General features: G+C 53.2%; 2 protein-coding genes across 2 annotated transcripts in view; one reads left to right on the plus strand and one right to left on the minus strand.

Moving 5' to 3' along the window:
* The window catches only part of Hmcn2 (hemicentin 2), a 144,298-nt gene extending 119,795 nt beyond the window's left edge, over positions 1-24,503 (plus strand). The window contains exons 85-98 of the mRNA XM_060389902.1: positions 1,494-1,575; positions 9,994-10,263; positions 14,766-14,915; positions 16,629-16,766; positions 16,864-16,985; positions 17,262-17,499; positions 18,484-18,546; positions 18,661-18,783; positions 19,435-19,569; positions 20,805-20,933; positions 21,587-21,907; positions 22,521-22,640; positions 22,906-23,032; positions 23,801-24,503. Of these exons, the coding sequence (XP_060245885.1) occupies positions 1,494-1,575; positions 9,994-10,263; positions 14,766-14,915; positions 16,629-16,766; positions 16,864-16,985; positions 17,262-17,499; positions 18,484-18,546; positions 18,661-18,783; positions 19,435-19,569; positions 20,805-20,933; positions 21,587-21,907; positions 22,521-22,640; positions 22,906-23,032; positions 23,801-24,146 (2,364 nt within the window). The 3' untranslated portion in view covers positions 24,147-24,503. The remainder of the gene's footprint in view (positions 1-1,493; positions 1,576-9,993; positions 10,264-14,765; positions 14,916-16,628; positions 16,767-16,863; positions 16,986-17,261; positions 17,500-18,483; positions 18,547-18,660; positions 18,784-19,434; positions 19,570-20,804; positions 20,934-21,586; positions 21,908-22,520; positions 22,641-22,905; positions 23,033-23,800) is intronic.
* On the minus strand, positions 9,450-9,939 carry LOC110564726 (large ribosomal subunit protein eL32-like). Its single transcript, XM_060390298.1, has 2 exons — positions 9,934-9,939; positions 9,450-9,875 (listed from the first exon to the last, which is right to left on the minus strand). Exons 1-2 carry the CDS (start codon positions 9,937-9,939, stop codon positions 9,450-9,452), a joined length of 432 nt encoding a protein of 143 aa, XP_060246281.1.
* Positions 24,504-27,129: the final 2,626 nt, after the last annotated feature.

Below are 27,129 nucleotides of genomic sequence, written 5' to 3' on the forward strand. Positions count from 1 at the left end.
CTTTACAGCTGTTTAGAGGATCTTTAGGTTGACACCACCCACTTCCCTGCTTGTTCTCCCGTGCCCCACTCACTGTCTGTGCCTTACCACCCAGCGACCTCTGACAATCCAGGAACGCCCGAAACAGTTCTAGGGACACCTGCAACAGGTCTAGCAAGTTTTTGCTTTTGTTTTTGTTTTAGAGACTGGGTTTTTGTTTGTTTGTTTGTTTGTTGTTTTTTGGTTGGTTGGTTTGGATTTGGTTTTGGTTTTTTGAGACAGGGTTTCTCTGTGTAGCCCTGGCTGTCCTGGAACTTACTCTGTAGACTGGGCTGGCCTCAGACTCATAGAGAACCACCTGCCTCTGCCTCCTGAGTGCTGGGACTAAACACACTTCTGAGGGGATGGACCCAGGGCATGAGACCCCACCTGTGCCAAGGAGGTGGTATCTATCCAAGAGGTGGCTCCCAGGGGCCTGCACGAGACAGAGCTGAGGGTGGAGAACTGGAGGCCAGATCCACATGGCTGAGATCCCATCACTACCCCATTACCATGTCTTTGGAGACTCAGCTTCCCAGTCTCTGGAAGAGCCGGGCAGTGGTGGCGCATGCCTTTTAAAAATGCTTTAAAAAAAAAAAAATCTAACAGTAACAACAGGAAGAGAAAAGAATGCAGGTGTTTCCCTCTATCACCAGACTAGTCACGGACAGGACACCCTCTGGAAAGGGTGGCCTTAGCCACCGAGCTACTGTACTGGAGGCCCTGCACGCTGCAGACCCACTGGGCTGCACCTTCTAGTGCAAACACCTGAGTCTTTGGCCTTAAAACGTACCAAGCATGGGCTGGGGAGATGGCTCAGTCAGCCAAGTGCTTGTCGTGATTCATGAAGACTTGATCCCCAGAACCCACGTTTAAAAAGCTGGGCCTGGTAGCTCAAATAATCCAAGCCCCGGGGAAACAGACAGGCTGACCCTTTGCCTCACTGGCCAGCTAAGCCTAGCATACTTGTTGAGTTCCAGGCTAGAGAGAATAGGTGGAGAGATAGGAGCTGAGGAATGACACCCAAAGGTGACCTCTGGCCTCCACATGCAGGAATGTGAGCGCATGGGCACACACACCCAGCTGCCCACCCAAACAGTGAATCCATAAAATAATATAAACAGTAAATACATACATAATTTTTTAAGTGTGCTCTACGGTATTTGGCAAACATTCCCAGGGCATCCAAAGCCCTATGGCAGAATAATAGTGGTTCCCATGGGCACCTGGAGGAGTGCTTATGCCAACACTCTGCCCAAGGCAACAAGCCCCACCCTTCCTCACCCGGGTCCTGAGATCCTGGAGGCTGGATTCCCCACATAGCAGATGAATGGCCTCAGGGGCCCTCAGTGCTTTCGGAATTCCTGTTTCCTGGTCCACCGTCCACCCCACACCCCTTCCCAGCTAGAGTCTCAGAACAGTCACCCACCTGTGCCCAGCTCACCCAAGCACCTGCACCCCCCCCCACCTTGCAGATGGACGATGCCGGACGGTACCAGTGCCTGGCCACCAACGAGATGGGCGCTGTGAAGAAAGTGGTGACCCTGGTGCTTCAGAGTGAGTCTCAGCTCTGTTCCTAGCAGGTGGGGGAGCAGGTGTTTTGCACTCGGGGCCAGCTGTGGCTGGGCGCGGTTCCTTACTTGGAAGATGTAATTAAAACCCCGGGAAACACTTCCCAAAAGTCATCCAGGTTCAGGCTGAACAAACATTGCTGTTATCTTTATTGTTTCTATTCAAGACTCAAAACTGCCTTTGAGGTTAAAGTGACAGCTCTGGCAGTGGACACGCAGCTCGGAGTTTGTGTAGCACTGTGCGAGCCTCAGGAAATCCTGGGAAGGGGTCTCGGGAGTGTTACAGAAGCCGTGTGTTGGAGGGGGCGTCTGCTCCCTGGTGCATGAAAGCCAGAGGCTGACGTCAGGCCTCTACTGCTCTCCACCTTATTATTCTGAGACAAGATCTCCCAGTGAACCTGGAGCTCACTAGATTGGTGGCCAAGGCAGGGCTCCAAATCTTCCTGCTCTGTCTGTCCTGCACCGGGGTGACAAAGGTCCTGGCTTTGCCCAGCTTTGGATCAAACACAGGTCCTCATGTTTGTGGGGCGAGTCTGTACCTCCTGAGCCGTCTCCCAGCCGTATAGACATAGTGTGTTGAAGACGGACCTTCATATGAAGGACGGCATCCAGCCTAATGTCTGTAGAGTGTGATGTCTGTGGAGTGAGACTCCACAACAGAAGCCCACCCAGCAGTAGCAACAACCAGCACCCCACACAATCCTAGCCCTTCTCCCTTACCCCACCGCCCTGCGTTTTTATAACAAAAGAACCACAGCTCTGGTGCACTATGATTCACATTGAGTGAGTATGGTGGCACAAACCCATAATCCCAGCACTTAAGAGGCTGAGGCAGGAGGATTACTGAGAGTCCATGGGCATCAAGCCAAGCCTACACTATGAGGCTAATCTAAAAAAGAAAAGTGTTAAAAGGTGGAGTGGGGTTGGGGTAGGCTAGAGAGATGGCTCAGTGGTAAGAACACCGCTCTTCCAGGAGACTGGAGCTCAGGTCTCAGCACCCATGTCAGATTCCAGGTGTGCCCAACGCCCTCTTCTGGCCTCTGTGCGGATGTGCACCCATGTGCACACACACACATACACACACATTCACATAATTTAAAATAAGTCTTGAAAAGAACAAAAAAGGCCTCACCTGAGTAGTTGTTGATAAAATCATGGAGTTGTGCAAGCAGAACCACCTGCCATACCCAGCAGATTTCTATCAGCCCAGCGACTTCCTGCTTCCAGACAGGCCCCAGGCCCATCAGCTTCCTCTTTCTCTAGATTTCCTCTTCTGGAACTTTCACATGCAAGGCGGTCTGCCTGGTTCTGGTTTCTTTGACCTGTGAATTCTTTCTCCTAGTCTCTGGCTTTTCTGAGACATTTCTTGACAAAGCCTTTAAAGAAAGACTAAAATGTAAAACAGGAGGCAGGCCATACTTAACCAGTTTTGTACTTTTTGGATTATATATTTAGCGCTATATCTTTTTTCTTAAGCCCTTGGGGTCAATAAAGTGCTTGTCCTGCAAACATGAAGACCCAGGCCTATTCCCCAGAACTCACATGTAAAAAGCACAGCATGGGGCTGGAGAGATGGCTCAGCACACGAGAGTGCTTGCTGCTGGGCCAAACCTCCTAAGTCCAACCCACGGAAGGTACACAGTAGAAGTTGAGGACTGATTCCCACAAACTGTCTTCAGGCCTCCACACGTGTGCCATGGCAGACATGTGAGCAGATGCATAAGCAAATGTAAAAACGATGTGAAAGCTCTGTGTGGCAGCACAGGCTTGTAACCACGGTGCTGGGCAGTGGCGGGAAATAGATCCCTAGAGCTTGCTGGACAATCAGCCCAACCTAACTGATGAGCTCCAAGCTGGTGGAGAGACCTTGCCTCAGTAAACAAGGTGGACAGCAGCTCACCCTTACCATGCACTCGTGTGAGCACACACACACACACACACACATACACATGCACATCTGTTGAAACTCAATTACGTTTTTAAAAATTTTATGTGCATTGATGTTTTGCCTGTGTGATGGTGTCAGATCGCCTGGAATTGGAATTAGAGACAAGTGTGAGCTACCATGTAGGTGCTAGGAATTGAACCTGGGTCCTCTGGAAGAGTAGACAGTGCTCTTAACCACTGAACCATCTTTCTAGTCCCCCTAAATTACATTTTGTTTTGTTTTGTTTTGTTTTGTTTTGTTTTGTTTTTTGAGACAGGGTTTCTCTGTGTAGCCTTGGCTGTCCTGGAATTCACTCTGTAGACCAGGTTGGCTTTGAACTCACAGAGACCCACCTGCCTCTGCCTCCCAGACTGCTGGTTTTACAGGTGTGCACCACCACACCTGGCCTCAATTACATTTTTGTCTACATTTTTCATAGCTTTGGTTCTCACATGATCCATTCTGAGTTCACTGTTCTGTGCCTTTTCTGTTTCTCTCAGGACACATCATGGGCTTCAGAGCAGGCCTCTACATTTTTTTTTTTTTTTGTTAAACTGATCACTAAGTATTTTCTTATTGTGCCTAAAATTGCTTGATTTGGGAGTTTTCCTCGCTGGTTTGTAGAATTACAGGTGATCTGATGGGGGGGCAGGCAGTCACAGAGTCTGGAACTCACAACCTTCCTGCCTCCACCTGGGAGGGCAAGGGTTCCTGGCATGCCCCACCACAATTTATTCAGTTTTGAGGACTGGGCCCAGGGCTCTTTGCATGCCAAGCAAGCACTGTGCCGACTGAGCCCCATGCCCACTCCATCGTCCTCATCATCACACATGGGAGCCAGAGGACAGCTTGGGGGGGGGTCAGTCCCCCGCTTGTTTCAGCGATGCTGTGGGCTCGGGCTGACTGGCCTGCAGGCCTCCAGCTGATCTCGGCACAGGAGTGCTGCGACTACAGACGAGGTAAAGTGTGGACTCTGAGTGCTGCACTTGGACAGTCAGGCCTACGTGACAAGCGCTTTCACCTGCTGCAACTCATTGTCAGCCAGCCCCGGGTTTCATATCTCCCTCTCATGCCCTCCCTGTCGCTGGCTTGGTTTGCTGTTGATGACGGTGGCTTTGTTTTAGTTTTTCAAGACAGGGTTTCTCTGTGTAGCCAGGACTGTCCTAGAACACTCTCTCTGTAGATCAGGCTGGCCTCAAACTAGTGCTGGGGTTAAAGGTGGTGCCACCACACCTGGCTGCTAGCCTGGTTTTTAATTCTGCTGAATTTCACATAGATTTCGCAGGGTTTTCACACACGGAGTCTCCGGCGTGTCACATATAAAGAGAGTCCTCTTCTTCCTTTCCAGTCCACACTTTGGCTCCTTTGCCCTGCTTGCTGCGCCAATCAGTCCCCCTCAGCAGTCTGATCCAAGTCCAGTTGGGTGAAGAGCATCTGTCCTCTCCATCAGATGTGAGGGCAACTGTCTGTCCTGCCGAGCAGAGGTTCTTTTATCCTGAGTTTCTCAGGCTCCTTTGTCATGAATGGAGTAGAGCCGATAACAAACAAAGTGGGGTGCATCCCATGCTTGCTTAGAACTGCCAGAAACTCTAAGCGTAGAAGGCGGCAGAAAAAAACCTGAAGGAGAAAGTAAGGGAAACAGAGGCTCCCAGGATCCAAGGTTCACGACCTGTGAGTCTCCTCTGAGCTGCTGTGTGAGTCTGAGAGACAACATCTGGAAATATAGCTAGGATCTCACAAAAAATAATGATAGAAAGCCCAACAAAAGCTTCTCCTCTCTGGTTAAGGAATGGCAGGGCTGATGAAATGTTGGGGGGAGCATGGAGGGGGAGGGGCAAAGGTGAGTTTACTACCAAGAATGACAGCCTGAGTTCAATCCCCATGTGGTGGAAGGAGAAAACCAACTACCGGAAGTTGTCCCCTGACCTCCACAGGTGTAACACATGTGCCCCTACACACACACAAACACACACACACACAACATATACACATACCACCACACAACATACAACACACAACAAAATAGATTTTAAAATGATAACTCTGTGTGCCTGTGCGTGTCGGGCCAAAGAGGCCGGAGTGGGAGTTACGGGCAGTTACGAGTCACACGGATTCTGGGAAGCAAGCTCAGCCCTCTGCAGGAACGGTAAGCAGCCTTGACCACAGAGCTGCCCCTCCCGCCCCTGAATAAATAAACGTAATTTAAATTAAAAATTGCAAATAGAAAAAGAAGAAACGGTGACAAGGGAGGAAGAGAACTTGTCCCAATCGCCTTGGAAATCACCGCGCACACCCTGCGTCACGCACAGACAGAGGCACAGCCCACGCTTCCCCATGCCCTGAACAAGAACCATCATTGCTCTCCACGGCAGGCCTGAAAGAGGACAGAATTATCCCCGCTTCTCTCTCTGGGGAACTCTGGGGAACTCTCTACACAGTTGGTGGGGGTCCTACACAGTGTTCCCAGGTGTCGGCAGAGGCCTCTGAGGAACAGGCCTGACAGTGCCGGGCCATGTCTTCTTTCCCTGTGGAGGAGGGAGGTTGGCAAGGACACCCTCCACTATTGCACTGCTCGAAGCATTTGGTCCCAGCTGCGTTGGAAACTCCCTGGCTCAGTCAGGAACCGGGAAACTCAGCCTGAAGAGGGACTGCCAGCCCACACAGGAGCACAGATGTGTGACTCAGCAGCCGAAGGTCCGAAAGCTCCGGCACTAAACTGCTTCAGCCAGACATTGTGACCACCATAGAAGACGTGGAGACGGATGGATCTCAACCCTGTGTGGCTGTGGATCGGATCAAAGATCGGCCCTGTGTAGTCTTCCTCTAGCTGCGTCGTTCACCTCTACCAGAGTTGAAGGAAGCGGCCGGCCGTGTCCTTCACACCCTCCTTCCTTTGTTAAAGTTCTGGCAGTTCTCTGGTCTCCTTAGCCAGGCTGTTGGAGTGGCCATTTGTCTCCTCCCCTGAAAATGCAGCCAGGCCTTGGGGCCAAAGTTCTAGAACCTTTTTTGTTTTGTGGGTGTTTGCCTAGCTGTCGGGCCCTGGAGTCCTTTTCGTCTATCTGTTGAAGTTGATGACGGCTTTGCTCAGCCAGGGCTGCAGGGCGTCTCCCCACTCTTGTTTTAAGATTTAAAACCTTTTATTTTAGGTGTGTGAACCATGTCTCCAGCCCTTGATCTTTATTTACATGGAATCCTCGTGCTGGGCAGGCTTGGCAGCAGAGGGCTTGTCTAGTATGTACGTGGCCCGGGGCTCTACCTCCACCAAAACCTGAAAGACACTTTAACTGGGATCACGACACAGATCTGCCTCCTCACACAGCTCTGTGACACCGCCCCTGCTGTTGGAATCTCTCTCTTCCTTTTCGGGGCCGTATGTTTTTCCACCACTTGGCCACCATTGTTTCTGTGTCCCCCAGCAAATCCTTCCGCTGTGGGGGATTTTGAGCAGCTTGAGATTCAAACCATTGGGGAGCACAGCTGTATTTCTGTAGGGATGAGTCCCAGAGCTGAGTCACGAGGTCACACAGTACACATACTCTTTTCAGAGCATTTTTGTAGACCTGGCTGTGGTGAGCTGAGACATAGCTCCTCAAGACAGATCCACCTGTGGCAAGCACGGTGCGATCAGGGTAAAGAGAGCTTTAGATGCCATCTTAGACTATCTCAGCAGGCCCCAGAGGAGTTTCAGGCTCTTACACAAGAGAGGCAGGATGGGGGTTAGTGGGCTGCAGAGGCCAGCCTTGTGGAGGGCACCGGAGGCATGGCACAGCCTCCAGCCCAGAGAGCCACAGCCACCAGAGGCCGCACAGGGCAGAGGCAGGCCTCCCCCTGTGAAAGCAGCATTGCACGTTGGCTTCATTCCCTGTGAGACCCATTTTGGAATTCTGGCCTCTACAACAGTGAGAGAATAAATTCCCACTGCACTGGTCCACCAGCTTGGTGACAGTTTGTTCTGGCTCAAGTCTAGCAGCTGAGGCATTCCTGCGCTTTTACCCACAGTGTGAAAGCACCCAGTGTCTCCATCCTCACCAGGGCCAGGCACCTCCCTTCTGCTCCGCCCCTTCACGGGGCAAAGGAATAGATAGAAGCCATCAACCCATGTTACAGAGGGGGAATCAGTGTCAGGTCCATCCATTCAGGGGCCATCAAGGCCAGGTGGTTCTGGAAAGTGATCTAAATATCTCACTACTGGAGCTCCCTGTAGAAAATCAAAATAGAGGTAAATAGTGGAATACCATACGGTCCCTAAAAATGAACGCTGCTGAATGGAGTTTGGCTATGGTCTAATTGTAAGTGAAGAATGTGTGTATAGATGGTCATCATGAGAACATCACTAATTATGCTTACACACGCTGAGACCACTGTAACATCACTCTGATAGGTAATCTGTGTGTGCTAGGTGGCGGTGGCTCACACCTTTAATCCCAGCATTCAGGAGGCTGAGGCAGGCAAGTCTCTGAGTTTGAGGCCAGCCTAGTCTAGAGGGCAAGTTCCAGGACAGCCAGGGTTACATAGAGAAATCCTGTCTTGAAAAACCAAAAGATAAAGAAAAAATAAGTAGACTTTGTGTGTGTGTGTGTGTGTGTGTGTGTGTGTGTGTGTGTGTGTGTGTTTGTGTGTGGTTACGTGTGTGTACAAGTTGACATGCATGTAGAATTTCAATCAGAGTTCAGAGGAAATAGTCAGGGGTCTCGCTCTTTATTCATTTGAGACTGGAGCTGGACTGGCGTCCAAAAGCCCCAGCGATCCTCCTTTCTCTACCCCCACAGCGCTGGGGTCACAGTTACAGGCAGTCACAGCCAGAACTGGCATCTTTTAAATATAACACTTTCTGGGAGAATTTGATACAATGTGTTTTAATCGTATCCATCTACTCCTCCTGCTAACTCCCGCACTCACTCCCAGCTTTGTGTTATATGTGTGCACACACACACACAGACACACACCTATGTGTTGCCACAGAGTCCATCTTTTTAACTTAAATTTACTCCTGGGTGTGGAGTGTGAGGCCATCTGACAGAGCAAGGCCAGCCTGCTGGGGGCCACACCCTTAAAGAAAACTTACTCTCCAGAAGCCATCAGCCATCAGTAGCTCCTCAGGGGTGGGGCCCTGTAAGCCCATCCTTGGTTTATGTTAAAGTGTTGGCTGGTTTGATCCTGTGCAGATCTTGTGCAAGCAACCAGGGCTGCTGAGAGCTGATGACCTCAGAAGTGCTGTTGCATCCAGAACACACACTTTCTGTGGTCCTCCCTGACCCCTGGCTCTTACTGCCCTGTCTTTCATGATGGTCCCTGAGCCTTGGGGTGGGGGTGGGCTGATAGAGATGTCTTATCTTGGGTTAAGCATTGCACTGATCAGAGTGCACAGAATAAGTATCAGGGGAGTGCACACCCAGCCTCTTAAACATGAGTGCTGAGGATTTGAACTCAGGCCCTCAGGCTTGCACAGCTAGTATTCTTACCCGCCCCGAGCTCTTAGTGATATAACCTTGGGGCGGTGGGGGGGGAGTGAGACACCATCAAATGTGTGATGTCATCATGGAGCAAAAGCAGCAGTGTGGGGTGCTGGAGAAATGGCTCAGAGGATAAGAGCACTGATTGCTCTTCCCAAAGGTCCTGAGTTCAATTCCCAGCAACCACATGGTGGCTCACAACCATCTAAACATGAAATCTGGTTCCCTCTTCTGGCGTGCAGGTGTACATGCTAACACACATTGCATAAGTAATAAATAAATCTTTAAAAAAAAAAGCAGCAGTGTGCACACATGGCAATGGTCTCGTAGGAAAGGTGTGTGTGAGGGAGTACAGAGGCAGGTGGCTGAGGGGCAGGGATTCTCATATCCTTCCCACCTTCTGGTGTTTCCTTTCTTTTTTTAAGATGGCAGTTTTGGCAGTTTTATTTTAAACACAAACAAAGCATGGACACAAGCCACCTACTCATTTTCTTTGCTGCGCAGCCTGGCTTTGGGATTGGTGACCCTGATGGCCGGCTGTGCTGTTCTTTCTATGATGGCTTTTGGGGTCTTGGAGGAAGCACCGTGCACAATCTCAGCACAGTAACATTTGTTGTCCATCAGCAGCGCTTCCAGCTCCTTGGCACTGTGGACCAGAAACTTCCGGAAGCCGCTGGGCTTGGTTTTCTCGTTGCTCCCGTAACCGATGTTGGGCATGACAATCTGGACTTTGACTCTTCTCCGAACTCTGTTGTCGATACCTCTGGGTTTCTTCCAGTTTCGCTTAACTTTGACATTTTGGTCTGTCTGGTGCCTGATGAACTTCTTGGTCCTCTTTTTGACCATCTTGGGCTTCACCAGAGGCCGGAGGGCAGCCACTGTTGCCCCAAAAGAGATGGCAGCCACCTCATAGGTAGTGCCAAGGAAGAAGGAAGCCCTTCTGGTGCTTTCTAATGACCTACACGAGCATGGGTCCTTGGAATAGACAAGACTGTTCCTAAAACCTGCCCTGCTCCTCCCTCAGGTGCCCCAGTATTCCAGGTGAAGCCCCAGGACCTGACAGTGAGGTCCGGAGTGGATGTGGAGCTGCGGTGCCAGGCCACCGGAGAGCCTGTGCCCACAGTCGAGTGGCTACGGGCAGGCCGGCCACTGCAGGCTGACCGGAGGCTCCGGACCCTGGCGGATGGGAGCCTGTGGCTGGAGCGTGTGGAAGCTGGAGATGCTGGGGTATACGAATGTGTCGCCCACAACCTTCTGGGCTCTGCCACAGCCCGGGCGCTGCTAGCCGTGAGAGGTAAGCAGCGTCCCTACCCAGGCCTCCAGCAGAGCCGGGACCACTCCCCTGCAGCTTTCTCAGTTCTTCTCGTATTTATAACTGAGCGTGAACCAGCTGGGAAACCTATGTACGCCATCTTGTCTGAGGGAGCTGAATCTCAGAAGGGCTAAGCACCCACCGCTCCCCTTGGCCAGGGAGCCTGGATGTTCTGGGTCATCTGGCACTGGCCCTCCTCCTCCATTCGGATACCCCATTTCTCCGAGAAGAGGGGAAGATTCAAGTAAGAGCATCCATAATGCCCCTGGGGAAGCTGGCATGAACACCCGTGCACTAACGATCATCCCAGGTCTCACCCGGGGCCTTGGTGACTCATCAGAATAAAGGCAGCTTGCCGATGTTACTGGCCCCCGCCATCTAGAGATTCCTTAGTCAGCCCCTTCTCCGCAGAGTAAAGGGGTGTCCTGGGAGTCCACAGTAAGACAGCGCCACAAAATATTGTTTCTGGATTGTCTGCCTCTGCTCCAAATGCACACGTGTGTGGGTTTGAATCGCCTGTCAATGATCGATGTCACCAATCTGTCTCCACACACAGTGCCAGAATCTCTTTCCATACGACCCCTCTATAACCCTGTCTATAGTGGGCATCACTGACCAACTGCATACAATGTCATTATCTTCACCAATCTATCTTTATACAATGTCCAAAAAAAATTTTTTCCCTTCTCTGGCCCTGTCCATAACAGACATCACCAATCTATCTCTACCCAGTATCACATCTCTCTTCATAGATCCCTTCTCTGGCCCTATCCATGGCAGACATCACCAATCTATCTCTACCCATATCACAATCTCTCTCCATAGATCCATTCTCTAGCCAGCACCTAAAAAATGGGATTTGACATTTGTCAAACAAATGAGGGAACCGTTCTGGTCCCTCATCTGTAAGAAGGTGCAAGATGCTAACAAATGGTTCTCAGACACCCAGAGGAAGTTGCTGACTCAAGGATGGCTTTAGGTCTGAGGGACCTCTCTCTGTTTCAGAACTTGGTCTAAACTCTTCCTCTCTCCTGGTGACAAGTTCCCAGTTCAAACCACAAAGCTTTCTGTGTGTGACCTCTGTGCTGGTTTCTGAGGTGGACATAACAAAGTCCCACAGACTGGGGATTAATTAATAGACACTGTCAGTTTTAGAGGCTGGGCCATGATCAAAGCCTTGGAAGGGTTGGTTGCTCACGGGGCTATGCAGGAGAATCTGCCCCTGGCTTCTGGTGTCTTCTGGCCCTCACTGGAATTCCTTGGCTGTTAGAATTGCTCAATCTTTGCCTCTCTTGTCATGCGGCAATCTCCCTGTGTGCCTCTGTCTGTGTGGCTTTGAGAGTGGGCCCCACATGCTCATTTGTTTGAATGCTTAGTCTCCAGTTGATGAACTGTTTGGAAGGATTAGGAGGTGTGGCCTTGTTGAGGGAGGTGAGTCACTGGGGGGTGGGTTTTGAGGGTTCAAAAGCCCACACCAGGCCCACTGTCTGTCTCTTTGCCTACTGCCTGAAAATCAGGATGTAAAGCCCTCAGCTATTGCTCCAGTGCCATGCCTGTCTGCTTCCCACCACGATAATCATGGATTAAGCCTCTAACACTGTAAGCGAGCCCCCAATTAAATACTTTCTTTTGTTGCAATTGCCTTGGTCGTAGCGGCTCTTCCCAGCAATAGAACAGTAACTAAAGACAGCCTCTAATTTTCTGTTTTTTTATGAAGCCATCAGGCATACTGGACCAGGGCTCCCTGATGACCTCATTTCCACATGCTGTCCTCTGTAAAGATCCCATTTCTAAATGAGGTTCCATCCTGAGGGGTTAGAGCATCAAGATGTGAAAGGGGGTGGAGTGGGGAAGGATTCGAGCCCATCACAGCTCTTTATTTACTGGAAATAACATTTTCCTTCATACATGCTAATTACAGAAAAGCCAGAGAAGATAGAAATCTGAAACCAGATAAGTAGTTATTACCCGTAAGTCATTCAGCATACAGTGCTTAGGTGATTCTCTTTAGATTTTTTATTTGTCTTGGGGTGGTGTGCAGTCACAGCATGTGGCTGGAAGTCAGAGACGGCTTTGTGGAGTCGGCTCTTTCCTCCCATGCTTAGATAATTCTTGGTAATTTGGTTTAGCTTCATTTTGTGACACTCTGTAGCCCAGGCTGGCCCTAGAACTCTCAACAATCCTTCTGCCTCGGCCTCCCCAGTGCTGGTATTACAGGCACAAGCCAACATGCCTGGCTTTTTGTTTGAGTTTTTGTTTGTTTGTTTGTTTGTTTCTCTGCAATTATAAATCAACATGCTCTTGCTTCTACAACATTTATAGGCTAGCTTCAAAACTTGCTGCTTTTTCTGACTGTCTCGGATGACAGCCCATGATAACCTGCCTGGAGACACACCTTTGTCAGCTTCATTTCACTGCATGGGGTGTTTCCATCTACACTTCTCCTGGCTGTGAAAAACAGACAACAGCTTCCTTCTCCAGCCTCCCCTCCCACGTCCACACAGTGGACGCCTTCTCCACATGGTGGACTTCAGGAGTCCTCTGGTTTAAGTTCCTTCAAGGGGTTTTGTGTGTAAAGGAAGTTTGAGGTTCTTTCATGTGTGTGTTTGTGTGAGTGTGCATGTGTGTGTGTGTCAGTGTGTGTGTATGTATGAGTATGTGTACATATATATGCCTTGTGAATTTATGTGTGCCATGTGCATGCAGGTGCCCGAAGGTGCCAGAAGAGGGCCCTGGATTCCTTGGATGTTTGTGAGCTGCCTGGTGTAGGTGCTGGGAACTGAACCTGGGTCCTGTGGAAGAGCACTTGTAAATGCTTGGCCATCTCCCCAGCCTCCCACCTTATTTTTCGTTTGAGCCAGGGCTTCTCACTGACCCAGTGTTGATCAGTTTCCTAGACTGGCCAGCAAGCTCCAGGGCCCTGCCTTTCTTGCCACCCTTTCTCCCCACAGCCCTAGGGTCACAGGCATGTGCCGTTATGCTGGCTTTTGTGTCACTGCATCCCAGCTTAGGTCTTAGTGTTTACACATCGGGTACTCTACCCTCCAACCCTCCAGCCCTCCAGCCCCTGTTTTGTTTGTTGTTGTTGTTTTTCGTTTGTTTGGTTGGTTTTGGTTTTGTAGTCCTGAGGGTGGAGCAGGCTAGGCAAACACTGAGTTCTCCCTTCCCCCCAGCAATAGTTCAAAGTTTTTGAGGCCCCCAAAGCTGTCTCTCCTCCCTGGTGCTCTTAGTCTTCCTGCCCCACAGTGTAGGAGCATGTCCTAGCCCTGACTGTTGGGGGGACAACAAGAGGCTGCTGAGACCTCGTAAGTCTGAAAAGCGGCCTCCATCCCAGGGCTCCTGTGGCCTCCAGGGACCTAGGTCATGCCTGTCTTCCTCCCTCCTCATGCCAGCTCCCTCCCTGCTCCCCACTGCAAAACAGATATTGATGAGAAGCATTCCAGATGGGCATCATCAGACCCAACCAAGGGCTGTACTTCCTAGAACCTACCTGGCATTAGCCAGTCCTGATAGACTATTGAAGAGCCTGGCCATGGAATGTTCTGTGTTATTTTTTTGACAGCTCATCTGCAATTTGTAGTTAATTTCCCCGGAGGGCTGCTGAGAGGAGCCAGGCCCCTTCTGTCTTATGTTCCCTGGAAGGCCATCTGCCCAAAGGAGGCAGCTGGTTCATTAGGCAAAGGAAGCAGGGGCCCCATGGGCCTATGTCATCCATTGAATTTGTGCAAAAGAGCGTCTGCTTGGACGGCCTGGCAGCGTCTGGCAGAGCAGCTGCAGGCCGGCTGGAGCCAGGGCCACCGGTGGAATGAGGACTCATTGGTGATGGCATTCAGTTCTTGGCATGGTGCCCTCTTCCTATGGCGTGCCAACGCCTGCCATCATAGCTCCTGGAGGTCCTACAGGTAGACCAGCCTCCTCATTCTCTAGACAAGCCAACTTGATGCCACCTCGGGACATGGCTTGCCTGGCCTTGTGTGTGTGTGTGCATGGTGTGTGCAGGTACATGTGTGAGGGTGCGTATGAAGGCCAGATGACAACTTGTGTCACTCCCCAGTAGCTGTCCACTTTTTTTTGAGACAGGATCTTTTACCAAACCCATCATGCTAGGCCGGCTAGCCATTGAGCCCCAGGGATCCACCTCAGCCTCTGCTGTCTCTGCCTCTCCAACACCAGGATCACAAGTGTACACCACCATGGCTGGCATTTTTTTTTTGTGGGTTCTGGGGATCGAGCTCAGGTCCTCTTGCTTCACGACAAGCACCTTACCCGCTGAGCCCTCTCCCCAGACTTGCTCTCCTTTGTTTTAGAGCCAAGATCTTCTGTGCCTTGAGTCTATTGCCTAATGGCTGTTTCTTTGGACCAGTTACAGTGCCTTTCTGAGCCTCAATTCCCTCTTTGAAGAAATGGGAACAGTGAGGACACCTTTGCATGGAAGGCTCAGAGTGGACAGTATGTGTCACTTTTGTTTGTCTCCCACCCCACAGGGGAGCCCCGAGGCAGCCGGGGCAGCATGATGGGGGTCATCAATGGCCAGGAATTTGGTGTGGCTGCTCTCAACATCAGTGTGCAACAGGAGGGCAGTTCTGAGCTTCCCACCATCTGGAGCAGCATCAGTCACGTCCCAGCAAGCGTGGGTATGTGGGGCTCCTGGGACACACACTGGACCCACACAACAGAAAAGACTATTCCAAGGCCTAGTACCTGGAGTTAGGACTGCCTTCAAGGGCTGAGTCCCTCTCCTGCTCACAGGCTCCCACCCCTAACGCTATCACCAGACAAAGCCACTGCACTTGAGATCAGTCAGGGAGAGAGTGATGTGAGCAAGGTACCACGTTGGGAGCTCAGAGGATGATGGGTAATGCCACTTACAGTCAGGGAGGAGACAGAAGAGTGAAGACTCACCAGAAATGATTAACAGACATGAGCTGGAGGGGACAGACAGAAGGAAAGATGCAGAACTCCACATCTAAGAGCAGAAGGCAGCCGGGAGTGCTGGTGCACACCTTCAATCCCAGAACTGGGAGGCAGAGGCAGGTAGATCTCCAGATCTGAGGCCAGCCCGGTCTATGTAACAAGTTCCAGGACAGCCAGGGCTATGCAGAGAAACTGTGTCATGAAAAATCAAAAAGAAAGCAAGAGAAGATAGAGGAGAAGGAAGAGGAGAAGAAGGAGGAGGAAAAGAAGGAGAAAAGGAGGAGGCATGCACCTGCTCACAGGTTCAGGAAGCAGGATGTCCTGAGCAGAGAGTATGCAGGCGCCTCACAGACACTGTCTTGGCAGGCCTACGAAGGGGGCTCAAGGCCCCTCTCAAGGACCCAGTGCAGGGAAAAGCCAAACCAAGTTCTTACTAGACAGCTCTTCAGAAGTCACACGTGGCCTCAGTTGTTGGTTTGGCTTTGCTTTTTGCTTTAGAGTCATTATTTTGATTAAATGTGTTTAATGTTTTGCCTACATATATGTATATACAACCACGTGCAGGTCTGGTGCCTGCAGAGGCCAAAAAAGGCCATCAGGTCCTCTGGAACTGGAGTTGCAAATGGTCGTGAGCCACTATGTGGGTGCTGGGAGTTGAGTCCAGATTCTTTGTAAGAACATCAAATGCTCTTAACTGGAGACATCCCTCCAGCCCCAGGTCAAGGGACTTTAACAACCAGACTCTGAGCCACAGCCAATGGAGCCCAAACTAAGCAAGATGCTGCCCAGGTGCGCCCGCTGCTTTCCTCTGTAGGAGCCAGGGAGAAACATCTTGGCTCAGGTCCAGTGACCTTGACATTAGTGGAACGGAGGCCTTGAGGAATTGCAAAGGTTTTGCCACCCTCAAGGAATCTAGCTCCCTCCATCACGTGCTGCCACAGTCCCTGACCAGAGGAAGCTGTCAGTGGGCAGTGCTCCCCTGGCCAGGTCTGTGGACTCTTCTAAGCCCCAAGAGGTCCAGATGTCACATGACACCCAGGAAGGTCAATGGCTCGGAACACCGCTTCCTCTCCTGGGCTCTTGCAGAAGCTGTCTACAACATAGGAAACTTAGTTGATCATCAACTCAGCCAGTGCATAGTGACAGCCTGTAGCACCCCAGGAGCCGTGGGGACCATCAGTCTGGTTTTGTTGAACCTGGCTAGATATCACGTCCCGTGCATTTCTTTATTATATTTGCTTTTTCTAACTGTACCATAAAGTATATGTTTGATTTTGCTATCTCGCAGGGTCTGCTAAATATCTGGCATGGGTAGTCACAAGACTGAGCAGGGAGGGAAAGGCTGAGCCTTTGGGAGCAAAGGGGAGCCACAGAGGGATCTTGAGGCAGGAGAATGGCGTCCTAACACGGCATCTGCATTCGGCCGTACCCAGGGCCTCTGATGCGGGTGCTGGTGGTCACTATTGCCCCCATCTACTGGGCGCTGGCTAGAGAGACCGGAGAGGCCTTGAACGGCTACTCTCTGACGGGCGGCAGCTTCCAGCAGGAGTCGCACCTGGAATTTTCCACAGGTGGGCACAGTCTTCTTGGGGGTGGCTGGGGGCAGGGCCTGGGGGAGCCCAGGACTGCACCTGAGCTGACTCCAGGCTGGGTGGGAATGGCTTGCAGGGGAGCTGCTCACCATGACCCAGGTGGCTCGGGGCCTGGGTCCTGATGGACTCCTGCTCCTGGACGCGAAGGTCAACGGCATGATCCCGGAGAGCCTGGCCGACGCAGATCTGCAAATGCAGGTACCAGCTCTGGGCTGTGCCACCCACCCACCCTCATCAGATAGACCCGCCTTCCTTCCCCATACCCCAGAAGTGGGTCACGAGGGGCCTCAGGGAGATCTGCCACTCAAAAGCAAGCATCCCTCCCACTCCATAAACAAGAACATCACAGGCATGGTGCTGCCCCTGGCTGCCAGCTGCTGGGCAGAAGGGGCAGAGGAGGCTTGCCCAGTCTCCTCTGTGCAGCACCCCAGCTCCCTCCTGGCTGCTCTAAAGTTGAATCCCCCCCTCCCCCAGGACTTCCAGGAGCACTACGTGCAGACGGGACCCGGCAGGCTGTTCGTGGGCTCCATGCAGCGCTTCCTCCATGACAGCCTCCCGGCCTCTCTGCGCTGCAATCACAGCATCCAGTATGATGAGGCCCGGGGCCCCCAGCCCCAGCTGGTGCAGCACCTTCGGGCCTCATCTATCAGCTCAGCCTTTGACCCTGAGGCAGAGGCCCTGCGCTTCCAGCTCACCACAGCCCTGCAAGCTGGTGAGGCCCCACTTCCACAATACCAGCTAAGACCTGTCGGGGTCGCAAATTTAACTGGCCATCTACACTAAGCCCAGGCTGGGGATGGCGGCATGAGGCAGCAGCTCACCTCCTCCCCTGCCCTTTCTAGCCCGGCCCCTCCCACTCTAGCAGGATTTTTCAGCTCCGCAGGCCTCTCCTGCCCAGACCTCTGAAGCCTTTACCTAGGCCAAAGATGCACTCCACACTCCAAGCCTAAACCACACCCCATTTCCTTCTCCCAAGGTGCCTGTACCAAAGGCCCCATGTTTGCGACCTCTGGTGACGCACCTGAGCATGCCATGTAGTCACAACCAAGGGATGCTCTAAAAGTATCTTATTATTACTTAAGATCCTGAGGGGTTTGCCACTGAGCAAAGAAATGGCGAGGCTGTAAGGTGAAGCACACCCTGATTCCGACCCGCCTGCACTGCTTTCCAGCCGTGGGCCTGGGCGGCACAGCGGGCATGGACTGCTAGCTTCCCAGGGTCTGCAGATGAGCAGTACAGGCTCTGCCTCTAAAGGCCTAACTGGCCCCCAGTGGCCACCTTGCTAAGGGTGACAGGCTCTACAGTTGCTGACTCCGGCCCATCTCCCTCTCCTGCTGGCTACTGACGGCTACTGCAACCCTCTGGGGTGGCTGCTGGCTTCTCCTGAGCACATTTTTGCATGTGTGACCTTCGACAGTCTGCTTTTTCTTTAATGGTCTCCCTGGAGTTTGCCTGGCTCTCTGCCTCGCCTCCCTCAGGAGCCCCAGGGCACAGATGCAAGACCAGGCATGCCCCCATAACTGCCGCTTCCAACAAACCTGGGCCAGGAGCCAGGTTGCTGCCTCACTGTCACATGTCTTGTTCAAGACTGGAGCTCAACTCCCAGCCCGGAGCTACCGCCTATACCAGCCCCAAGAGCAAGCCCACGATGCCCTGGGGGACTGGCTCCCTCAGGGCCTCCCCTTTTTCATTACAGAAGAAAATGAGGTTGGCTGTCCCGAGGGCTTTGAGCTGGCCGCCCAGGGAGCATTTTGCGTGGGTGAGTCCTTCCCAGGCCCTGGTATGAGCAAGGTTGACCTCTCCTTCTGGGATGCACAGCCCACCCCAGCCAGCTGGCCAGGGAGCCTATGAACACAGTCTCCCATCTCCCCAGACAAGGACGAGTGCTCCAGCGGCCCCAGCCCCTGCTCGCACACCTGCCGCAATGCTCCTGGCCATTTCTCCTGCTCCTGCCCCACTGGCTTCACCCTGGCCTGGGACCACAGGAGCTGTAGAGGTGAGCAGCCCCAGGGCCGGTGCTTCTCATCTGCAGCCCAAGCACGCAGTGCCTATGGAGGTGACATCTTCTGGAAGACACCGAGGCTCAGGTGGTGGGGCAGGGTGGACCCCCAGAGACAAACATGTGGTTCCTGGATATTAGGGACACTCAAGCCTGGAAGGTCTCCACCCAGCAGCTTCAAGTCGTGGGAGCCCTGTTCTCCTGAATGTCCACTCTCACCCTGATACTAACCATGTCTTTCCGTCACTCCCGGCAGTGGGGTCTGGCCCTACCAAACCTCAGTTAGCTTTCTAAGTGGGCTCCAAGGGGACATGGTCTACAACAGTCCATTAGCACTACAGGCTGGGGAACTGGAGCAACAGCTCAGTGGTTAAGAGCACTGGCTGCTTTTCCAGAGGTCCTGAGTTCAAGTCTCAGCACCTACACGTTGGCTCAGAACCATCTATAATGAAGTCTACTAACTGTACATGCAGACAGAGCATTCATATAAACAAATAAATCTTAAAAGAAAAAGAAAAAAAGAAAGAGCTACAGGCTGGGAGACCTTCATCCTAGGGACTTCTAGGCTGTGTGAGTGGATAGGGCCAGGCCAAGGGTGACTGCGGGAAGGCACGTGTTCATGCATTCTCCCTCATGCTCTGCCCTCAGATGTGGATGAGTGTGTGGGAGACGCCCATCTCTGCCAGGAGGGGCAGCGCTGTGTGAACCTGCTGGGATCCTATAACTGCATCCCTCACTGTAGGCCTGGCTTCCGGGTAACTGCTGATGGAAACGGCTGTGAAGGTGACAGGGGCACAAGCCAGGGGCCTGACCCTACTCCCAAGAAACCAGAGGGTGTCACTGGGATTCAGGGCATCTGGAATTCTCTTGGCAGAGGCCCAGAGCTGGGTCCTGCCTTTTCCTTTCTTGGCCCCTGCCCACCTGTGTTTGATGAAGGGGAAAGTAAGTCAGAGACAGCAAACAGGCCACTTCTCTCCTCTCCCGCCCCCACACTGTGCTCCAGCCTAGCTCCAGCCTCCGAGTCCTTCTCAGCACAGCCTCCTGGCAGCCACTGGGCATCAATGGCAGCTGGCCTTTGCATTGACATTGACATCCCAGTGCTGTCCCTGCATGGTGACCTTTATGCATTGTATGGTTTCATGGCACTGGGTCCATCTATGTCATGTGGCATTTTCCTGGCACACTAGAACAAGCATCTATTCATCCTAGATCAGACACCAGCAACTGACCAAAAAGACAGTTCCGTGGAGTCTAGCAGAGAGAACCAGTGAGTTTGCGAGCTACGTACAGAGTAAGGGCGAGGGGCTACTTGCAAACGCACAGTGACTCAAAGAGAGCTGCGTCATGCAGGAGCCTGCCCCAGCCTTGGCAAGAGCTGGAAGGGTCTTCCTTGGCAATTGTTACTGTTTATATAGCCCAAGGAAGAGATTTGTGAGTCTTTAAGTTTCTGGAGCTTTCTTGGCCTTAAGAGAGTCTTTCCTCCTCTGTCCTCCCTCCCTGCCTTCCTGCCTCCCTCCTTCTTCCTTCCTCCCTCCCCCTTCCCCTCTGTCTCCCTCCCTCTCTTCCTTCCTCCTCCTTCCCTTCTCCCTCCTTTCTTCTTCTCTTTCTTCCTTTCTCTTTTTGTTTTTCCTTCCATCCTTCCTGCCTTCCTTCTTCTCTTCCTATATACCAGTCTTTAAACCCTCCACACAACCCTTGCCAACACAAATAGGGCCTCTTCTTTACCCTCACACATGAGGAACTTGTGTAAAAGGAGTGTTGCCTGCCCAGGACCTGAAAGATGTCAGTGCTCCTGGAAGCCACATTCTAAGCCCCCTGTTTTTCTTTGGAGTCTGGAGCCCGTTGCCTTCTAACTTTGTGTCACGGAGGATACAGAGTGCTAGTGTGCGGCCTTGTGCAGCCACCATTAGAGCAAGAGACAGACGAGGCCCTGCTGTGGAGGGGGAAGAATACGTCCCTGGAGGAGGCCTCTGGGCCAAACCACGACCATGCCCGTGACCACACCACTGTCTCCTCAGATGTGGACGAATGTCTGGAGCAGCTGGATGAGTGTCACTACAATCAACTCTGTGAGAACACTCCTGGTGGCCACCACTGTGCCTGCCCCAGGGGGTACCACCAGCAAGGCCGTGGCCTGCCTTGCCTAGGTAAAGGGAACAGCGGCAGCTCTCTGGGTCATGGGTCTCACTCAGCTCTGGCTCAGGACAAGTCGTGTTTATCGTCTCGTGAGTCTGAGAAAGACTGACACAGCAGTTAAGGCCTCTCACCAGATCCTGCATAGGGGCACTTCTGTGGATGCCAGGAAGGGGGTGAAGCAGCTGAAGACCAGGGCAGGACCTCAGCGAGGCATAGCGGGTAGAGTGGATGAAATGGTGCTCAGAGCTGGGAGGCAGCCCTGACAGCAGACCTGGGGTGCTCAGAGCTGGGAGATGGCCCTGACAGCAGACCTGGGGTGCTCAGAGCTGGGAGGCGGCCCTGACAGCAGACCTGGGGTGCTCAGAGCTGGGAGGCAGCCCTGACTGAAGACCTAGGGTCAGGGAGGGTGCTGGCAGCAGGACCCTCAGGAGGCCAGCTTGCAGGAAACCCCTGTGTAGTGTGTTAAGGCTTTGAATTCTGGGAAGATGGCAGGAAGCTAGAGCCAGGCTAGAGGCACGTGCATCTCATCTCGGCGCTCAGGAGACAGAGGCAGGGTTCAGGAGCATTCTGAGCAAGACTATCTCAAATGAAAAAGAAAAAAAGAGGGGCAGCTGGAGGAGCCGCAGGCCACAGAGCTCACGTCCCATCTGGTCTTCGTCCACAGACATCAATGAGTGCCTACAGCCGCCCACACCCTGTGTCCACCAGTGTCATAACCTCCAGGGTAGTTACCGATGCCTGTGCCCGCCAGGCCAGACCCTCCTACGGGATGGCAGGACCTGCAGCCCCCTGGAACGGAGCAGTCAAAACATTACCACCGTCAGCCACAGGAGTCCATTTGCGCCCTGGCTGCGGTCTCGGATACCCAGGCCCAGCGGCTCCTACCGTGCCTGGGTCTCCCTCCGGCCTGGCTCTGGAGCTCTGAGCAGTGCAGGTCGGGCTTGGTGCCCGCCTGGCTTCATAAAGCAGGATGGCGTGTGTGCGGGTAAGGCGGGCTCTGGGCGCACACACTGTTGCCCTGGGCTCCTAGGCTGGGCGCAGAGCTGGGCAAACTCAGAGATCCAGCACTCGTGGGCAAAGTGGGGTGGAGGCAGGGGGACGTTTTGTTAGTGAGGGACAGAAGCATGACCAAGCTGATGGACAAAGGGGATTCCAAGAGGGTTGGTTTTCAAGCCCTTTGACTTGGGGGTGTTTTTAGGAGGCCCTCCTAAAAAGATGCCTGAGGAAAACCCACTTTGAGAAACATTCCTTCTGAGGAAGGGTGTTTTGGAAGAATGTTCCAGTTAAACGTGAAGCCATAAAGGGGGACTGTTGGAGCAGAGGGTACAGGCCTGTAGTCCTTGGGCCCCACAGAAGCTGGGCTGACTACACAGAGAGGACAGGGCTTTATCAATAGAGCCGGCCCCTCCAGTGATGGAGACGGGGTGAGGCTGCCATCCCTCAGCAGCCCAGAGACTCCTCCTGCAGCAGGCCTGGTGAGGCAGGCAGGGGAGAGGCTGCCTGGAGCAGGGAGCTTCCCTGACCGGTCTCAGAGCACAGGGCCACCTGGCAATCTGACTCAGCAGCTCTCTGCCCTCTGTCCCGTCCCCCCACACCAGACCTTGATGAGTGCCGAGTGAGAAGCCTGTGCCAGCATGCCTGCCGAAACACAGAGGGTAGCTACTATTGCCTCTGCCCCTCTGGCTACCGCCTCCTCCCCAGCGGGAAGAACTGCCAGGGTGAGCCAGCCGGAGCCGGTCCACACCCTACTTAGGATTAGGGACACACAAGCTATGCTGTGTGTCCCTGGGCTATTCTCCCCGTCTCTGAACCTCACCCCACAAGGCATGCCCTGCAAAACATGCTCCTGGGAGGGGTGTTGGGGAGGGTCTACCCTTGGGGCTCCGCCTCAGAATGCTGTTCTCTTTCCCTCGCTGCTGGCCTCCTCTGGACTCCCTCTCCTGTATTCTATCTGTTCATCTCCCACCGCACCCTACTGCCCAGACATCAACGAGTGTGAGGAAGATGGCATCGAGTGTGGGCCTGGCCAGATGTGCTTCAACACCCGAGGCAGCTTCCAGTGTGTAGACACACCCTGTCCCACCGCCTACCGGCAGGGCTCTAGCCCTGGGTAAGGAAGGGCCCAGCTGACAGAGGTACAAGGGGCGGGCACATGTCTCCAGCGTGGCCATGCCTGGACCCCCACCTCCAGGAAGGCTTCCCGAGGCCAGGGAAGCTGCCCTACCAGAAATCGTGGCCGGGGCACCTGACAAACCTGTAACCAGACAGGGACAAGCTTACCTCCATGCATGGTGACCCAGGCAGCCCTTCATAGTGTACTTCCTGGGATAGATAATACACCCCTCCCCTTGAACAAACATAACCTCAGGAAGTACCCCCAAACATAGGAATTAGAGAAGTCTCACAAACTCCAGGACCCAGCTCACTGAGTTTATAAAGAAGCACCAAGAACCCTTCGGGGAGGTTTCTGGAGCAGGTACAAAGGGAAAATGAGACAGGCGGCGGAGGAGACTCCTAGGCTGAGCACATGTCTTTGAACCCCTTTCACCCCTGGGAGTCCAGACAAGTGACTCAGCCCCCAGGCTCCTCACCTCTTTGGGCACCTCGGAATGGACCTGAGTGGCTGAGTTTTATCACTGCTGTGTGCTCACTGAGCTGCCCTGGGCTTTGGGCCAGGAAGGAGAGAAGGAGGGAGGAAGTGCCAGAGGAGAGAGGGGCCCCTGTCTGATTCCTCTGGGTCTCCATTTGCTGATCTCTGAAACAGGCTGACAGCGGCATCTCAGGGCAAGGGATTCGGGGGGGCTCGGGGATGAACTGGGGTGCGCTGGATGGCAGCTGATGAGTTTGCATGAGCTTGCACGTGCCCCCTCCCCCCCAGGACCTGCTTCCGCCGCTGCTCCCAGGACTGCAGCGCCAGCGGCCCGTCCACACTGCAGTACCGCCTGCTGCCGCTGCCCCTCGGCGTGCGCGCCCACCACGACGTGGCCCGCCTGGCCGCCTTCTCCGAGGCTGGCGTCCCCGCCAACCGCACGGAGCTCACCGTGCTGGAGCCCGACCCGCGCAGCCCCTTCGCTCTGCGCCAGCTGCGCGCTGGACAGGGCGCGGTCTACACCCGCCGGGCGCTCACGCGCGCCGGCCTCTACCGCCTAGCGGTGCGCGCCGCAGCACCGCGCCACCAGAGCGTCTACGTCCTGCTCATCGCCGTGTCGCCCTACCCCTACTGAGGGGAGCGAGGCCACCGTGACCTCGCCCTACCCCTACTGAGGGGAGCGAGGCCACCGTGACCTTGCCCGTGACACCTGCGGTGACAAGAGGAACATCCTCTTCTCCCCGCCCCCCTTGCGTCAGCCAGGATCTTTGGTACACACTGCTGTGCGCAGGGCCTTGACCCCAGGACAGGGACGGCTGCCCCTTGATGGCAAAGCTGTCAGGGGCAGGCCTGAATCCTGTCTTCAGAGCTCAGTGGCTACTGGGTAAGGCCTCGGGGAGCCTAAGAAAGACAGACCCAGGAGGGGTGGCAGCGGCTGGCACTGTCCTGACCACAGGGAGTGTGTATAATATAAAAACTTTTTTTTTACTGACTTGATGCTTTTGTCGAGTTATTTTATCTTGCTGGGGGGGGGGTGACCAGCCCTGCTGTGATCCCAGCTGCTGTGTCCAACGCTCCGGGTCCTTGAGAATCATAAAACCTCAGCCACTAGCTAGGATGTTTGGAGCTGTGCAGTGGGGCCACCTTTCCCCCATAAGCTTCGGGAGAATTAAATGTTCTAAATAGACACCAATACACGGTACCTAAGACATCGTAATATTAATAATATTAACTCTCAAGAGTCATTTTAAATTGCTGGTGATGGTGGCACACTCCCTTAATCCCAGTACTAAGGAGGCGGAGGCAGGAGGATCCCGAACTCAGGGTCATCCTGAGCTGCAGAGTGAGCTCCAGATTAGCCTGGACTGCAAGAGGCCCTACCTCTGCCTCCTGGCACTGTTGCCCTTTTGACTTTGTTCTCCTTGGACCCTGTCTAACCGGCAGGCACGCCTGACCCGATTCCTGCTGTTCGTGAAGCCTGTCGCTAGAACATGAGGCCTTGAGCACAGGGTTGGTTTTACAGGCACTCCTGGCACCTCAGTGGGGCTCACTGTATCTCTCTGACCAGTGAGTGAACGAATTAGCTTCAAAAACAGCTTAGGAATGTTAACTAATTAAAAACCGGCTGTAGAAAGAAAAAGGGCTGCGTGATTGTGTGTGCATGTGTGTGTGTGTGTGTGTGTGTGTGTGTGTGTAAGGCTGGGTGGATGGCAACACTGGTAAAGAGCTTGTCTTGCAAGCACACGTTTGATTCCTAGAACCCATGTACTGGCGTGATGGGCCACGCCTGCAATCCCAGGCCTGCGGCCGAGGCAAGCGGACCCCTGCCAGGCAGAGGAGTGCTCCCGAGGCCAAGCAGAGGCTCTGTTGAAGAGATAAGGTGGATGGCTCTGCGGGTAACAGTGCTTGCCATGCAAGCCTGATGATAACCTTGGTCTCTAGATCCCAGAGTAGGAGACAAGTCACCCCCAAGAGTCATCCCCTGAACGCCGCTGCAGCTGTGCTGTGACACACAAATACCACACATAGACACACCACAAACGCACACATACATGACACACACAAATAAGTTATTTTTAAAAGTGCACAGTGTCCCTAGGGAGCATTACCCATGTCTGCACACATACAAACATGCCCATCCACATGCAAGGCAAATACATAACAATAGAGATGAGGAGGGGCAGGAAATGGGGAGAGGGAAGGAAAAAGCTATAGAGATATGGTTATATGTAGATGCCTGCAGAGCTAGTGCAGTATTCAACAGGATTGGGGCTGAAGAGCTACCAGATGCTCTTGCCCTCACAGAGAGAGAGAGAGAGAGAGAGAGAGAGAGAGATTTCATTGTACATAAGCCCAGTCAGCCTCCATATCAGACTGGCTAAGCTACAGCAGCCCCAGCCCCTCTGGTCGACAGGCTGGTGGGGTAGACCTCACTGAACAGGTGACCTTTGAGCAGACACCTGATGAAGGGAGGGAGGGAGAGAGCTGCAGCTGTAGGTGCAGCAAGGGGTCCGGGTCTTGAAAGGGAAGGGTCTAGCAGTGGGGTTGGGGATTGCTGAGGAAAGGGGAGAAAGGGAACTGAGTCAGAAAAGTGGGGTCCTGGGGCTAGGCCAGTGATAGTGCTTTATGCCCTGGAGGGACTGAGGTGTCCCCGCAGGCTGGCCCCGGCATTGCTTTCCCCATGCCTTTGCTCATCTCTCTGGTTGGGCAAGCCCCTGCCTCCATGATCTGCCTTTTTTTGTCAGCCGCCCCCATACATAACCATGGGTAGCCAGTCTCTTGTGCAGAAGGTTTAGAGGTAATTCATTTCTCCCTGCCACCCTGGCTCACCTTGACAGCCATCTCTCCCTGATTACTCCTTTTTCCCATCGAGGACCCAGAGAAAGCCTTGTTCTGTAGCCCAGGCTGGCCTTGAACTCACCACAATCCTCCCTTGGCCTCCCAAGTGCACTGCAGGTGTGCCTCACCACTCCTAGATATCTAGGCTAGAACTGGAGTTACAGGTGAGTGTTGGAACCGAACCCGGGTCCTCTGCAAGAGCAGCTAGTGCTCTTATTCACACACCATGCTGCCAACCTCTAGTCTAGAGGCTGTCTGAACAGCCAACAATTTTCCCCAGGGCACATCTACTTTCTTTTCATTTTTGTTTGTTTGGTTTTTGTTGGGTGTTTGTTTGTTGCAACAGGTTCTCATGTAGCCCAGGATGACCCCAAACTCATGATGTAGCTGCAGATAACCTTGGGTGTTTGGATTACAGGCACGTGCCTCCATGTCCTGTTTAGCCTTCTACTTTCAAAACAGGTTTATGTTAAGCCAGGGTTCTGCGCACTCCTCTGTAAAGGATAAAAGAGTAAATATTTTTGGCTTTTCGGGACATCTCGTTTCTGTTGCAACTCACTCCTCGTGCTTTCAGAGTGCCAAAGCAGCTGGAGACAGCACAGGCGTCTATGGGTGTGTATTGCTCCACTGAAGCTTCACTAGCAGGAGCTGAGTTAGTTCAGTGGTAGAATCCTGCCCCAGAAGGTGCCTGGTCCCTGGGGGCTCTTCCTGATGCTTGCATTTTCAGCTTGGCATTCTCTCTCTCTCTCTCTCTCTCTCTCTCTCTCTCTCTCCTTTCT

This window comes from Meriones unguiculatus, chromosome 8 (genome assembly GCF_030254825.1).
Source record: "Meriones unguiculatus strain TT.TT164.6M chromosome 8, Bangor_MerUng_6.1, whole genome shotgun sequence".
Classification (NCBI taxonomy): Eukaryota; Metazoa; Chordata; class Mammalia; order Rodentia; family Muridae; genus Meriones; species Meriones unguiculatus.